The sequence below is a fragment of the Podarcis bocagei genome (assembly GCF_964188305.1).
Source record: "Podarcis bocagei genome assembly, chromosome: 6".
NCBI classification, from domain to species: domain Eukaryota; kingdom Metazoa; phylum Chordata; class Lepidosauria; order Squamata; family Lacertidae; genus Podarcis; species Podarcis bocagei.
This window is the reverse complement of record NC_138130.1, coordinates 22,844,561-22,859,836: the sequence shown is the minus strand read 5'-3', so window position 1 is coordinate 22,859,836 and position 15,276 is coordinate 22,844,561. Positions and strand designations below refer to the sequence as shown.

At 39.2% G+C, this 15,276-nt stretch overlaps 1 protein-coding gene across 1 annotated transcript in view; it reads right to left on the bottom strand.

Moving 5' to 3' along the window:
* The window catches only part of PCCA (propionyl-CoA carboxylase subunit alpha), a 205,197-nt gene that overhangs the window by 92,915 nt on the left and 97,006 nt on the right, over positions 1–15,276 (bottom strand). Inside the window, exons 14-15 of the mRNA XM_081198401.1 lie at positions 14,209–14,319; positions 7,864–7,966 (exon numbers count right to left, since the gene is read on the bottom strand). Coding sequence (XP_081054527.1) covers positions 7,864–7,966; positions 14,209–14,319 — 214 coding nt within the window. The remainder of the gene's footprint in view (positions 1–7,863; positions 7,967–14,208; positions 14,320–15,276) is intronic.

Here is a 15,276-nt window from a genome sequence, read left to right as displayed (position 1 = left end):
TTTAAGTCCACTAGTGGTGCTTGTGTATGAGCAGGCATGTATAGGATTGCACTGTTAATTTTAAACATGAAATGTAAAATACACTATCTAGAAGTTATTGTTTATTTTACATGAAGAATATTATTCATGTTGACGATTTCTGATTTTGCTGATGAATCTCTTCACCTTCTGACATTTTAAAAGGTAACATTTTTGAAAAGTCGTGGTACTGAAATTACATTAGTTTGCAAAACATACCCACCGTTTAAAGTATTTAAGGGGGTTAAACAAAAATGCTAACGCTTAATGCAACATTAAGCATGTGAAATAAAAACTTGATTGCTTAGGAAGCATGCTATGCTGTTACCCTAGTGACAAGTTAAAAAAAAAGGAAAGGAAAAAGACTGCAAGCTGAATGGCTGTATGATATGAAATTAAAATGTTTCACATTGAACAATCCAAAATGAATTGGGAAAGGTTAGAGCAGAGGAGGGAGAAATCAATTCTCCAATGGCAATGGTGAATAGAAAAGAAGTATGAATAGGATTTGCCAGTGGGGTGCAACAGCTGCCAAATATCCTGCAGCCAAAGAACTACAATAATACTGATGAAGTGTGCAAGAGCTTTAGGAATCGTTGCAGGGAGCAGAGGAGTACTCTAACAATAATGTCCCATCCAGCTCCTGCAGCAGAATCAAAGGAAAGATTCATCTTCAGAATTGCAACCCCCACCTACAAATATGCATATGAAAACTCGTATACAAAACTCACTTCCTTAGCAACCAGGATCCAAAATGCCACAGAACTAGTTTCATGAGCCAAAGGACTCTTAAGACTTCCCTTTCTTTCAAACCAGACACCACATTTTTGAAAGCTTCAAAAAATAATAACAGAAAGCTTCAAAAACACTTTACAGTATGACATCACATGGGGTCAACTGTCCAGACCAAACAAAAGGTTTTTTAAAAAATCCTTTACCCATGCTTCAGTCCTCGGGCAAGGAAAGTATTCTGGCCAAATGAAGCAAACATACTAGAGATCTGAGAACAGTATGTGCACCTAGAGATTATGAGGAGCCAACTATTTCTCCCAACCCAACACAAAATGGCCTGCTTAGGCGACAGCATGTGATGAGATAACTGGTCCTTATCCCTGATGTGTTTCAACGTTCAAGAGGCTCTGCAGTACAAAAAGATAGGATTCCAGGTGGAAAAATCGAAGTTAGAAACAGAATTGTTAGAACCAAAGACAAAGGTACTTTCAAGAATGTATAATTTGCTGCTTAGATGGAACACTCAGGATGAGACAGTTAAATCAGCCATGATAAAATGGGCTCAGGATATTGGGTACAACATCATGTTTGAGGACTGGGAAAGGTTATGGACCACCGGTATGAAATTCACGGCATGTAATGCCTTGAAGGAAAATATTATGAAAATGATATATAGGTGGTACATGACCCCAGTCAAGCTCGCAAAAATATATCACCTGTCTGATAACAAATGTTGGAAATGTAAGGAGGCTGAAGGGACATTCTTTCACCTCTGGTGGACTTGTCCAAGAGTGAAGGCCTTCTGGGAAATGATCTACAATGAGTTAAAAAAGGTATTTAAATATATCTTTACTAAGAAACCAGAGGCCTTCCTCTTGGGCATTGTTGGCCAGAAAGTGTTAAAGAAGGACAGAACTTTCTTTATGTATGCAACTACAGCAGCAAGAATACTCATCGCAAAACATTGGAAGACACAAGATTTGCCCACACTGGAAGAATGGCAGACGCAACTGATGGACTATATGGAACTGGCCGAAATGACTGGCAGAATCCGAGATTTGGGAGAAGAAACAATGGAAGAGGATTGGAAAAAGTTTAAGGACTATCTACAAAAACAGTATAAATTGTATGAATGTTAAGAAATTGCACGATCGGGAAAAATATGTTTCCAGTAACTCGACTGAAAGATATAGAAAATTAAGTGATAGGTAAGAAAAAGTCGAAACTTAAAGTAATATTATGCTTAATCTAAGTTACAACTAATTGATAAAAATTACTTGGAAGTCTAGAAATATAACATTTGAGAGGTATAAATTAAGAAATGAAACAAGGTAATAAATTGCTGTTATTTTTAATACAAGAAATGCAGGGTAGGGAGATGTGAGGAAGTCCAGTTAGTTACACAAAAAAAGTGTTATGACAGTTGTGTTTTTTCTTTTCTATATTGTTTGTTGGTGTAATTGTATGCTTTCTTGTTCGTTTTTTTTTTTGGTGAAGGGATTTTATGTGTCTGGTATGTGACTTTCTATTTTATGTTTGAAAACTGAATAAAAAATTTTATAAAAAAAGAGGCTCTGCAGTAAAAAATGCTCAACCACTGAACATGTGAACAGCTGAGTAAATGCTCAGCTAGTGGCGGTCTGCTGTATTCTCATTATTATATTATTTTGCTGTAGTTTGGTTGCTGTTTTAGTTACTTAACATTTTATTGTATGGTTTTATAGAGTGATAAGATGTAAGCCATCAGTGGAACTGATGAAGAATGGAACCTTTAGCCATACTCGTGGCAAAGACTAGAGCTCAATACTCACCTTTCTCTCATCCCAAGAGAACCATAATGTAAACATTGCGGTTAGTGATAGCAGCATAGAAAACTGTTGCATGCAAGACAGCCATTGCATTACACAATCAAAGCAATGTGTTTATAGAGTTTTCAGTTTAACAGTGGCAAAAAATTCATGAAAGATAAATCTTGGGCAACAGAGACAAAGGCTGTAGAGGTGCCAGGCCCAAACCTTAGGACCCCTTAAATTAGAGATTGGGAAATTGTGTTCCTTCAGATGTTGTTAGACTACAACTCCTGTCTTCTCTAACTATTTCTCATGATGGCTCCAAATAATGGAAGCAAATAATGGAAGCAGAAATCCAACATCATAATAGTCACTGGTTGCCCACCCCTGGATTAAACCGTACCTTTGTAACATGCAAAGAAGGGGAACTACCAGGTACAGCTTGAGAGCCTAGTGTCCTGTGCATTTTCTCTAACTTGAATAAAAATTTACAGACCTCTGCTTTGAATACACTAATTATCAAATGCAACACAAAGCTTATTAACTAAAGTGGTGTAAAAGTGTAAGTGGGAAATCCTTGATTAACATCTCACTTCATCCATAAACTGAATAGAATACCATAGGTGAGTCACACTTTTGACCTTCCTGAGAAATATCTGGTTCCTTTGGACAGTCCTTACCCCTTCTAGCTTCTAATATTTGATCTGGCTGAGAAATAAAAAGGCATATCCTTTTTTAGGAACAGTTCAAAGGATTAAGGGCAGAACTCCTCTAGGTTTGTACTGGCCAATGCACATTTGGTGTCTTGGGTGGAATGAGCAGACCAGAAATGATAGCTGCTTGCAACCATATCCTTAGAGACAGGGGCAGAGGAAAGGGGGTACAGTGGGTGTGGGCCACCCTGGGTATCACCAGGGGGGTGACAAAATGCCGGACGGCACTCACCACGGGGCCTGCAGCGCACCCAAACCACGTCTCTCCTGGGAGTGATGTGGTGGCTTGAGTGCCCGCATGCTCCGCGCTGCCCCAAACGGTCCACCCACCACCTCCCCCTCAGCTGTAGGGCAGCTGAGTGGGGGGAGGTAGGCAGACTCCTTGGATGTCCCGCAGAGCGTCCTGCCCTGGCTGGTCCCACCCCTGGGCGCAGGGCGCCGCCCCAGGTTCCCGATCAGCTCGCTCCACCGCTGCTTAGAGATGCAAGCAGGTTGGCCAATAGAGATAGAGACTAAGAACAGGCTTACATGATATTTCAGTAAACGTAACAGGCTATACTCTTATGTCTCCACCACACCCACCCAACCACACAGGAATGTTAAGAAAGAATTACTGTGATGGCGTGAAGTCTTTGTACATAAATCCTAATATATTATTATTAAATGATACTTCCTGAATTTTGCATCATTTCTTCTGTTAGCCTGTTTTTATTCTATTAAAATTACATTCCAAAAATTTGTGCCCCTTCCCATTCTCTTTGCCTCAATAAATATATATTATAATCACCATTCACTTAAAGCTAATTTGAAACCCTATCACAACTGTTCACATAATGGTAATGATGAACCTAAAAATATTCAGATAAACTATTGTGAAAGTGTTATGGGCGCAGAAATGCAAATGCTCATGGGGATAACAATATAACTGTGGCTATTTCAAATACATTATGTATTTACATTTAATATTTTTCATTTCAGTGATCTCTGTTTGAAGTGCTGAGTACAATTTACAATCTTTACAAAATATATTCTGAAGATACTTAAAGAGAGGCATCTATTAGCTCCATTTTACCATTCAAAAATAAATAAATCCAACATTACAAAGCATGCCAGAGGGGTGTGGGAGCAGACAATGAAGACGAGACCTCTCAATGGCAAGTTCCTTTGTCTTTAAAAGGACAAAGGTTTAAAATGTCCTCGTTTTAAACACAGAGCCAATTTTTCCTCAAGCACGCTACATCGGGTAATACAGGCATGCAGCAAACCGTGGATTTTTCCAAGCCATGAACGATGGGAGGCCAAAACCAATAGAGAAATTAGGAAAATAAGCTTTGAAGCCAACACAAGCAACACATAGGAAGTGCTGTAGGCAATCGGCTTTAGAAGTGTAAACATTACATTAGTAGACCCAAGAGAGGACCACACCTGGAGCACTTGCTCTCCTATTCCCCCGTCCAAACTGCTAATGAAAATAAAGACTCCTATTAGTTGAACATCACTTTTAGTTTGAGAGATCTTGGCTACGCCAAACAAGCTAGATTCTCTCATGCCAAACTATGTGCACTGGAAACTGTATCATAATCTGACATCATGATAACCACAGGATTGTTGTTTTATCGCCTAATGTAAAAATGACTTGAAGCAATGGGTGGCACCCACTTGACAATAAACCAACCTATTTAAAAAATAAAATAAATGCTACGTATAATTGTTCAAAACAGTGCAATATATATTCACAGCTACTTCCTGTAAGAAATCTCTGCCCCACGTGATATCAAGCATTTAGATAATTACTTAGAAAAGAGAAATCTGCTGCAATTTTTCCTAAGAATGCTTGAAAAGCTACCTTTAAAACTGATCAAATAAAAATACATTTTTTAAAAAAGTTCCGAACTGAACTAATAGGAAGCAAAAATACACACTTCTTTTGCCATAATTGCAACAGACACCCTAATGACAGTAAGCACCTTTTTTTAAAAGCATGCAACCAGATTTCCCCCACAAAATAGGAAAGAACTGTAGTCGAGGCCAGAGCCACCTTTACACACTGCCCTCACCCCAACCAACTGCACATTCAGCATGGTCCTCTGCTGACCCTTCCTAGCTCCACCATTGATGCTACTGTACAGTTGGGCCAAGGGATGAAGGTAGTAAAAGAATGTGAGGTAGCAGAGAAGTAGTTAAAACAAGACAGGGAGAATCACCCCTATGGCTACCACCCATTCCAATGAGTCACCCAAATCACAGTGCACAATGCCCCACAAGCCAATAACTATCAGGTGGAGCAAAAGTCAGCAGCAGTTATAAAGCTTGATGTTGTTTTTAACTCCACTTATTTTTCTGAGAAAATTAATTGTGTATTGTTTTTGTTGGCCAAGACGAATTCTGCAATTGCGTTATTGTTACAGTTCCCCAAGGTTTACATACACAGAAATGGTTATAAAAATCATTAATAAGGACAGAAGAAGATCCTGCCTGATCAGAAAGTGGTCCATGAAGTACAGCATCCTGTTCTCACAATGGCTAATTAGATGCTTAGGAGAAGCCCACTAGCAGGACCCGAGTGCAGTTTCCAGCAACTGGTATTCTGAAGCACAACCCCTCTAACGTATAGAGATTTCCGTCCAAAGCAGACTTGCGGTAACTAATGCTAACTATGCCCTTTAGTCCTCCATTGGTTAGACAAACAGACACCTTCTCCAATGCAGAATCAGATATGGAACATGGTACAAGCACATGTTAAGGGTTGACGAAATATACCATAGCAGGTTTTTCTTTTCTTTTTCTGCAAAAAGTTGCAGCCATTTATCTGCAATTTATTTTTTACTGCAGTCAGTATTTATTAAGAACCCTTTTAGTAAAAAAACAGGAAAACGTTATTAGTTGTCATAATCACTGAGGACAGACCGAAAGGTAAATGGGTTTAAATTGCAGAGAGATAGGTTTAGGTTCATTATCAACAAGATTTTCTGACATAAGAGGAGGCAGACAATGGAATATAATCACAAAAAAGGGGGTCAGAGATCTCCATCACCGGATTTTTTTCCCCCTGTTGTGCATGCAACACAAACAACTTGAATGTAAGTGGATTTTCTTCCTGACAGATGAGTCCAAATGATAGGCCTGGCAATCCTAAGGTTTTGTCTGCTAGTCTGCTTTCATTAGGAAATGTTATAGCTATTATCAACAAAGCAAACTGAGAGCATAGCTTGCTCAAAAAAAAGTAAACAAATCGTTCAAAATTCACTATATCGGAAAAGCTTGATATTTGGCCTGGAACACAAACAAGAACTGCCAGTTCTCCAATACTTATCGCACTTGACTCAAGACAAAAGTTGCAAAGCACAACTAAGAGAGCAAGGTGAAGAAGTTAAGCGTATCTGACACAATATCGACTTAAGGAAACCCTTTCATGATGTCCAACAGAGGTGGCTAATACTCCTATAGCTAGAGAGGTCATGCTTTCTTCACACAGTAAATAATAACTGAAATAAGATAATAAGGGAGGCTATATTTTCCTATATGCCTAGAGAGTTTGCATTACAAAATATTCTGTATTTATTATTTAGCAATATTTGTATTTTGGAATTTGGGTGGGGGTTTCCCCCCCCTTTATAAGATATTCTGTTAAATCACAAGTGCTGTGTTTGAATTAGGGATGCTGTTATTTTAAAAAACAACAACAAAGATGCTTTGTTTAACAAGCCAGCTTCATGACCGATGGTTAATGGAATCAGATTTGGTTTTAAACCAGGGTCTTTGGTTCAAATGTAAAACCAGGCCAGGTTTCTACAAAAACGAAACTAAGCTCTGCCGTGCTAGATAAGGAGACAGGAGGGGAGGCGTGTAAGCCCAACACTTTACTCACATTCATTCAGACTTCTCCATAAACTACGGCTTAGCATTATATGTCAGTATGACCTATGGCATGGTCACTAACCTTTCTTTCCACAAATAAAGGGAATTTTCAGGTAAATTTTTCATTTCCCACTAACCAAATGGATCTTTTCACGAGCACAACTCAACATGTCACTATGATTAGTGAAACAGTTAATTTACACACATTCAAGGTTTTGCACACATCTAGTAAAATCTCAAAACTTTTTTCTTTGAATTTCAGCAGCAGATTGTCAGAGATGACTGCTGTCTGCGAAGCACAAGCTTGTTGGACAAGTGGAACTAGTTCCATGATCTTCTGTATCCTGGTCTATGTCTATGCTACCTTTAACGCCAAAATCATTTCAAGCAGGAAATGGTCGCCTATTTAAAATAATTTGGTAACTGGTGGTACAGGGTTAGGTACACTTTTTATTTTAAAAAAGAAAAGAAAAAAGTCTTATTGCATCAGTAGAATTCGGGGGGGGGGTCATTAAATCTTGCAAATTCTGATCAGTTCCTCTGTCTGTGCAAAAGCACCATTAATAAATGTAAGTTTGAAGAAGTGTGCATGCACACAAAAGCTTATGTCCAGAAAAAACTTAGTTGGTCTCTAAGGTGCTATTGGACAATTATTTTTTTATTTATTTCGACTGTGTCAGACCAACACAGCTACCTACCTGAACCATTAATAAAGTGAGTCAGCATACATGACTTTCTACAAGCAAACTTACCTTGGAGTTCCCAGAAATCTCTGTGATCTAAGTCGTTCAAGCACATACAAAGACGCCGCTGTTACCAGTAGCTCCCTTTTTTCAGAGTCCTTCAACGTGTGTCCTAAGATTTCAAAATCAATTTTCAAAACTGTAATATGCATCAAAACCATTTTTACAAGATTTCATGCCCTGCCCTTCAGTTCAGCAATAATTCTCAGGGCAGCTTAAAAAATGGATAAAACATAAATTACAGCAAAGAAAAAAAGGTGTAAAAACCAGTAGCAATCAGATTTAAATGTTTTAGAAGCCTAAAAAAAATAAAGAGATATTTGCCTGACACTTGGCATTCCTACCTGAGGAGAGAATTCCAAATGTTGGGTGCTACCACTAAGAGGTCTGTGTCCATGGTGATTACCCACCTCACCTCAGAAGAACTTAAAATGTGCCTCTAAGTAGGTCTTCATCTGTCAAGCAGGTTTGATTAGGAGTAGGCAGTCTTTTAGATATCTGGGTCTCCAGTTTACCTTACTCTCACGCCCCACTTAGAAATTTCCCCCATTAGCCCAGTGGACATTCCCACAAGAAACACCATCTACATTTGATCCAAATTCAGAAGGGCTCTGCAACAAAGCATCTTCAGCACCAAATTCCAGCACTTTACTAATGAACCAATCCTTTACCTTTACCTTTACCTTTACCTTTAATGAACCAATACCAACAATAAATATCAAGCACATTCCTACAATGGAAGAACTGGACTGCAACTACAGCATTGCAAAGCATACTGCGACTCAATTCTGCAGCTGATAATAAATTTGGGTGGGTATCTAAACCTCTTGAAGCAGCATAGGTTTCAGTTCTTTACTTGATAAAGCAAAGACTTGATAAAGCAAAGACAGTTCCTAGTAGGAAGCCACATGTCTCAGGGCCTAATCACAGGATTGTGGGATAGAGATGTTGGGAAATGTAAAGAGGCATCTGTGCTGTTACGGAGCTTCTGGGTGTTATTCAGAGAGAAGTATGAGCCAGGTCATAAGCAGTATCCAAATTGCTCTTGTGTTGCTTTTGCCATGGTTACCCAGGGCATCAGCCCTTGAGCAAACTTACTCTGGGTGCTGTAACATACTAAAGCATGGTACAAGAAATAAAAGAAGCAATGAAAACGGCATTAAAATCCATGCAACATCTAGCTTAAAGGTAAAGGTAAAGGGACCCCTGACCATTAGGTCCAGTCGTGGCCGACTCTGGGGTTGCAGCGCTCATCTTGCTTTATTGGCCGAGGGAGCCGGTGTACAGCTTCCGGGTCATGTTGCCAGCATGACTAAGCTACTTCTGGCGAACCAGAGCAGCACACGGAAACGCCGTTTACCTTCCCACCGGAAGGTCCCACCGGTACCTATTTATCTACTTGCACTTTGACATGCTTCCGATCTGCTAGGTGGGCAGGAGCAGGGACCGAGCAACGGGAGCTCACCCCGTCGTGGGGATTCGAACCGCCGACCTTCTGATCGGCAAGTCCTAGGCTTTGTGATTTAACCCACAGCACCACCTGCATCCCAACATCTAGCTTAGCCCATTACAATTCCTACAAGAGGCAGAAAATTCATAAAGTGGCCCAACAAGACTCTCAGCTGTTTTCAAGTGGTCCATGGAGAAGAAAGTGTGAAACCCACTGGTAAGGAAAATCTGTTTGCTGCCTCTGAGATCTTGGCCTCTTCTCCAGCCTAGAAGATACATGAAAGAGGACTATAGGAGGGAGGAAAGGAATCTGGTGAGCATGATTCTGCCACCTGAGCATCCCTGCTTGAGAAAAATGCCCAACAAGAGCTCCCCTTTAGAGCTATGGCAGCTGCTCGCCGCAAAATGTCATGGGCTTTGAAGATACAGATGTGTACATGGAAGATCCTGCATGAAATATCCTCTGTGTAAACTGTGGGGAGGGGGGTTCATTAATAGCTAATAGAACACTTGTTTCATAATATACTATTATCTTTTTGGATCCTCTTCCAAACCAAAAGGTTGCAATAGTATTTTGTTTGAATGGAGAGAAGCAAAGTAGAAACATTCTAACCTTCACCTACTTAAAGTTTGGGATCTTACTAGTTACAGGATTTGCAATACTTTATTATATAGAAGCCTATCGAAAATCCGTCACTGCAGCATGCAAAGCAAAAGAAATAATGCCTTTTTTAAAAAGCTGCTTTGTGTTGATGAAAGCTGACACATGAGGAACATATACACTTGAAAATTAGCCTGAACATGTGTCAAGTACTCCACTCCAAGTAAAAATTTAATTAAAAGTTGCCAGCTGAGGTTAATAGGAAAGCTGTCAAGATATTTCATAGAATAAAAAGAAGTTGTAAAAAAAAATAAAAATGTTTATTTTATTGATCCTTGAATTTTAAAAAATCTTGGGGGTTTTTTCTAACACATGGGTACTTTGCGTTATACAAGCCTATTAGTAAAAGCATTTTTGAACATAAAAGGAATGGTTGATCTCAGTGAGAAGCACGGCACAGTAGAAATGTATTCCTGAAACTGACAGCTCCATTTATACAAATGGGTACAGGATTTCACACACCCAGAACTGGGAGGATGCAGTACCCTGCTACTCCCACCCCACCTCCGCCCACCCAATTTTCCTATTTCATTGGGTAGTATTGCTAATATTTGAAGGATCTCCACTCCAATTTCATGGGTCCATTACCAGGTGGCTTTTCTCTAGTTGACCTCACTTTATACTGAATCACATGCAGAAAATACCATGAGGAGTAGAAATACACATACTTTTATAGTGATTTCCACAAATCTAATGGCATTAAATATTACTGTAGTAATCACAGAAATCACAACATTCTTTCACCACCAGTTTACACCAGTTAGATGTATATTTTTGCCTGAAGACAATCACAGTGATAAAATGTACATATACAGGTAGGATCTTTATCTTTAATTAATACAATGTACTCAACAGCACCTAGCTGTTATTCAGTACTTAGTAAACATTATATAAATCAGTTTTGAGAGAGGAATTCTCTTTAAAGTTTATACACTTTTTTGGCCTATGCTATAGTGCAATGGAAGGTTTTCCTAAAGATGTTATGCAGCCATACAAAATGTAGACCTCAAAACTGTAAACCCAATAACCTACAAAACAACACCCATGATTCAAAATTAGTGGCTTCTAAGTCATAATTTTGGAAGCTTCTTCCATTTCATTAACAGTACTATGAATTTGGGTCAACTAATACCTTCAATTTACTAAATTAATTGCTACCAAATCTGTTGATACAAAGAGCAGAATGAGTAAACTGGTAATTAGTACTCTACAAATTCATGAGGGGAACATTATTGGGTTAAGAATAGGACCCTATCTCATGGGAGAAAATAGAAACGATATATTTGGGAAGTTAAGAGAAGATCATCATAATTTGTTGTTCTACAACATGTTATGATCTGCTATTTATGATGCCACAGGCTGTAGCCTTCACCATGAGAGGAATAGTTGAGGAAACCAGCTAGCATAGCCCCATCTGTAGTACTCACTTTTGCCTAACAAGTGGAAGTACCGTATTTTTCGCTCTATAAGACACACCAGACCACAAGATGTGCCTAGTTTTTGGAGGAGGAAAACAAGAAAAAAAATATTCTGAATCTCAAAAGCCAGAACAGCAAGAGGGATCGCTGCGCAGTGAAAGCAGCAATCCCTCTTGCTGTTCTGGCTTCTGGGATAGCTGCGCAGCCTGCATTCGCTCCATAAGACGCACACACATTTCCCCTTACTTTTTAGGAGGGAAAAAGTGAGTCTTATAGAGCAAAAAATACGGTATTTATTATCTGGCTGTCTCAACTAAATAGCCCTATAACCTCTGAAACTTTGGCTGTGCACATGCTCCCATTTCCTTTTCATCCAGCGTGCTTTCACTGGATCTGGGCCTTATTCGGGTTGAGGTGGCCATCTGTCATGGATGCTTTAGTTGAGATTCCTGTATTGTTGGGGGTTGGGGCTAGATGGCCATGAGGATTCCTTCCTACTCTACAATTCTATGCTTCTACAAGACAGATCCAGATTGTAACAGGTCAGGTTGAGCAGCCCAGAGTCATCCAGGGTTGTCAGCAGATGGACTGTTAGGCAGGAGAGGGAAGAAGGCAGAGAAACTGCAAAGAAGAAACCACTTGTAAAGAAAAAGCACCACACAGGATCAGACCCTCCTGATAAGCAGGAAGTTCTGACGCTGCGCCCACACCCTCCCAACCCTATTTTAAAATAGAGTTTTAAAAACCCTTAACACACACACACCCTAAATTACTTTGGGGGTGCATCCCTGTCATGGGGACAAAGGAGGCCCGGATTAGCCTGATCTGGGGGTAACAATTTGGGACCACAGGGCGGAACAGGCAATTCATGTACAGCCCCATTACTTACTGAACCAGTTAACTCACTGTACTGTGGGTAGTATGGCAAAGAAGCTGGGAATGGGAGAAAAGAGGAAGGCATCAGATATAGGTTGAACCAGTAACAAATTGAGATTTTAATAAGGGTTTTGAAAAGCAGCAATTTAACCCTTGTTGTAATATTTCCAGAAGAAATTGGGAACTGCAGGTCTGGGAGGGCTAAATTACAACTCCCAGGATACTTTGCTTTAAATGTATGGCATGTACGTAGCCCTGGTCTAGGCTTTCCCTACATTAGCTATGATCACAATTTCAGCTCATTATAACTCATTTTTAATTTATTTTATTTATTTAATGAGATTTATATACCGCTTGATTGTAATAAAACCTCAACGCGTTAGCAGTGCAGCATCCAGTCTTCTTGTTTTTGGCTTTCGTCCTTCTTAACTGAGTCTTCTCAGTCCTGACTTCTTCGGATTTCTAGCTTTTCCCTCTCTGAGTTTCCCAACTTGCCAACACTAACATTTCTCTTGCCCACTTTACTTAGATACACGACTGCTCCCTTGTCCACAGTTGTTAGTCAATCAGAATACTGGTAGTTTGTTTTAAGTTTCTAGTTCCCATAATTTTCTCCCCCCACCGCCTTTTAAGTTTCATTTTCCTGAGCTGCCCTTCTGAACTTCCTGTGACCTCTTAAACACCATGGCAAAAACAGCCTTTAAACATAAAGCAGCCATTTAAAAGCTAAGAACAAAATGGTTGAACAGATGCATTCCTTCACAACATATGACTTGGTAAAAAGCTTCGGTTACACAGCCCAAGCTGTGCAGCACTCACACATTGCCAAAATATAGAAAATGCATCACCAAAACACAGTATACAAATGGGGGGGAATGACCTGCAAACGCGTTTAGAGGAAAATGTAGAAATAATTGCTATCATTTAAATAGAATTACAATACATCCCACCATATTGGGGAAGACTGTGACCTGTCTGCTGTACAGGCGCTGTTTATGGGCAACTTCAAGACCTCTACTCTCCCTTCTTATGGTTCATTATTGTTAAACCAGATTAGACAGCCCCTCAAACAGAGGAAGACTTCAATAGAGGACTGCTCTCTTTCTGACATCCCTTCAAATAGAGGACTATAAAGTAGGATACATGGCCACCCTAATAGTCAATCACTAATTTAAGAAGAGAAAAATATATTCTCCGCCTCAACAGCTGAACTGTGAAACAAATATTCACTTTTACTATTTAGTTATCACTACAGTAACAAAAGTGAAGCGTATATGGGAATCTTATAAAATCTCTCCTTGCTTACAAGATTTAACATCTTTTGGAACCCAGCCACGGTAAATTCTCTCTTTCAGAAGACCTTTTCTTACTTGTCTATATTCTTCTAACTCATAGTCAAAGTCTCTCCAAAAGCCATGTCCTGAGTCCACTTTTGATCAATATTATACTAATTAAATGGTTTATTAGTGTAAATGAAATAAATTAGGAGTGCTCTTCCAGCTCTTGGTAAATCCTTGGGACTGAATAAGTACCCAACTTGCCATCATGCAGACTTCCAATGAGAAATAGATTCCTGGAACACAATGTAGTCAATGTTTTCACAGAATGCCAGCATTTATTAACAGCATGCCAGACTTTACTAGCTGAGGATGGGTTCGGAACCAGGCCACTCTCTTAAATCTTGCTATGGAAAAAAACTGTTTCGCTTCAAAGCAACATCAACTGAGTTCCAAAAACCCAACTTGATTTTTAGTCTCCCTGGAAGTTGAAGGAAACAATTGCTTTAATTTTCAAATACACTATTATTTTTAAAAGTAAAATTAGGGAGACCAAAAAACCAAGTTCAAAGAATAATTAGAAAACCATTTCAGAGGAAATTTTCACACATGACCCCACCCCCAGCCATCCCTGCTCCCAGCCAAATGCTTAACATTTCCATTAAGGACCAACCTTTAAAGCCATCAGGATACACGTCTGGAAGAAATTTTGTGTTGATGTCTCCCTGGACAAAGCGTGGATGGATGATCACTTCCCGTAGTAAGGCAATATTGTGGGCCACACCTGGAAGCACAGTAATATTTAGACATCTTAGATTATTAATGAATGCTGAAATAACAAAGGGTACCTGGAATAGAATGGACATGCTCTACAGAGATATTTGGAGTGGTGTTTGGAGTAGGTGGACAACTCAGAGCACCCTAATAGTAATGAAAGATCCAGATGCAAAATGTATGGATAAATGTTATTTTACAGTATTGCACTGTCATTCAGCTTGGAACTTACAGTTGCACACAACAAATATTCAAGTGGTGCACATAGCCAAGTTGCAGAACTCTTAAATCTGCCTATGCTTTTTCTGCAACAGAAACAATATCACTGGACAGAATTCTACAGGTCAGAACAGAAGAGGATATTTAGGCTTTCTGTTCCTCTACTTGAGGACTATGAACAGTCTTTCTGTGTTCACTTTGGGCTGAAACATTTCTAAGCCATTTTCTCCTTTATTGTGAGATTATTGTTATTGTTATTTTATGTTGTTCTTCCCCCTTAAACACTGAGACACAGCCTATACATCTTACTGATACAGCTTAAGAACCAATTCCTAAACAATGAACACTTCAAAACTTGTTATATTGTAAGATGCTGGGGATATGATTAAGCTAAGTCAGTCTATGAACTACCTGTTAACTTTGAAACTCACATTCCCATGTCAACTGCAGTAAAATATTTGTAACTGGACTCTGCAGTCAAAATAACTTTTAATACCATTGAATCAAACATAATCCACATTCAGAGTAACAAAAATTCCCAGACAAACATGTAAGATTAAGGAAGTAATATATAGATATTCAACTTGTAAATACGAAAAGCCACCGATGAAAATACTGCAACAAATATTTGTTTCCTGAGTGCAAATTCAGCAGTTACGCACATAATGCCACACATTCCCAGACTGAGTAAATGCTAAAAAACACAATCCAATTTTTTTATTTCTTGATCAAACTGCCGTAAGATCCC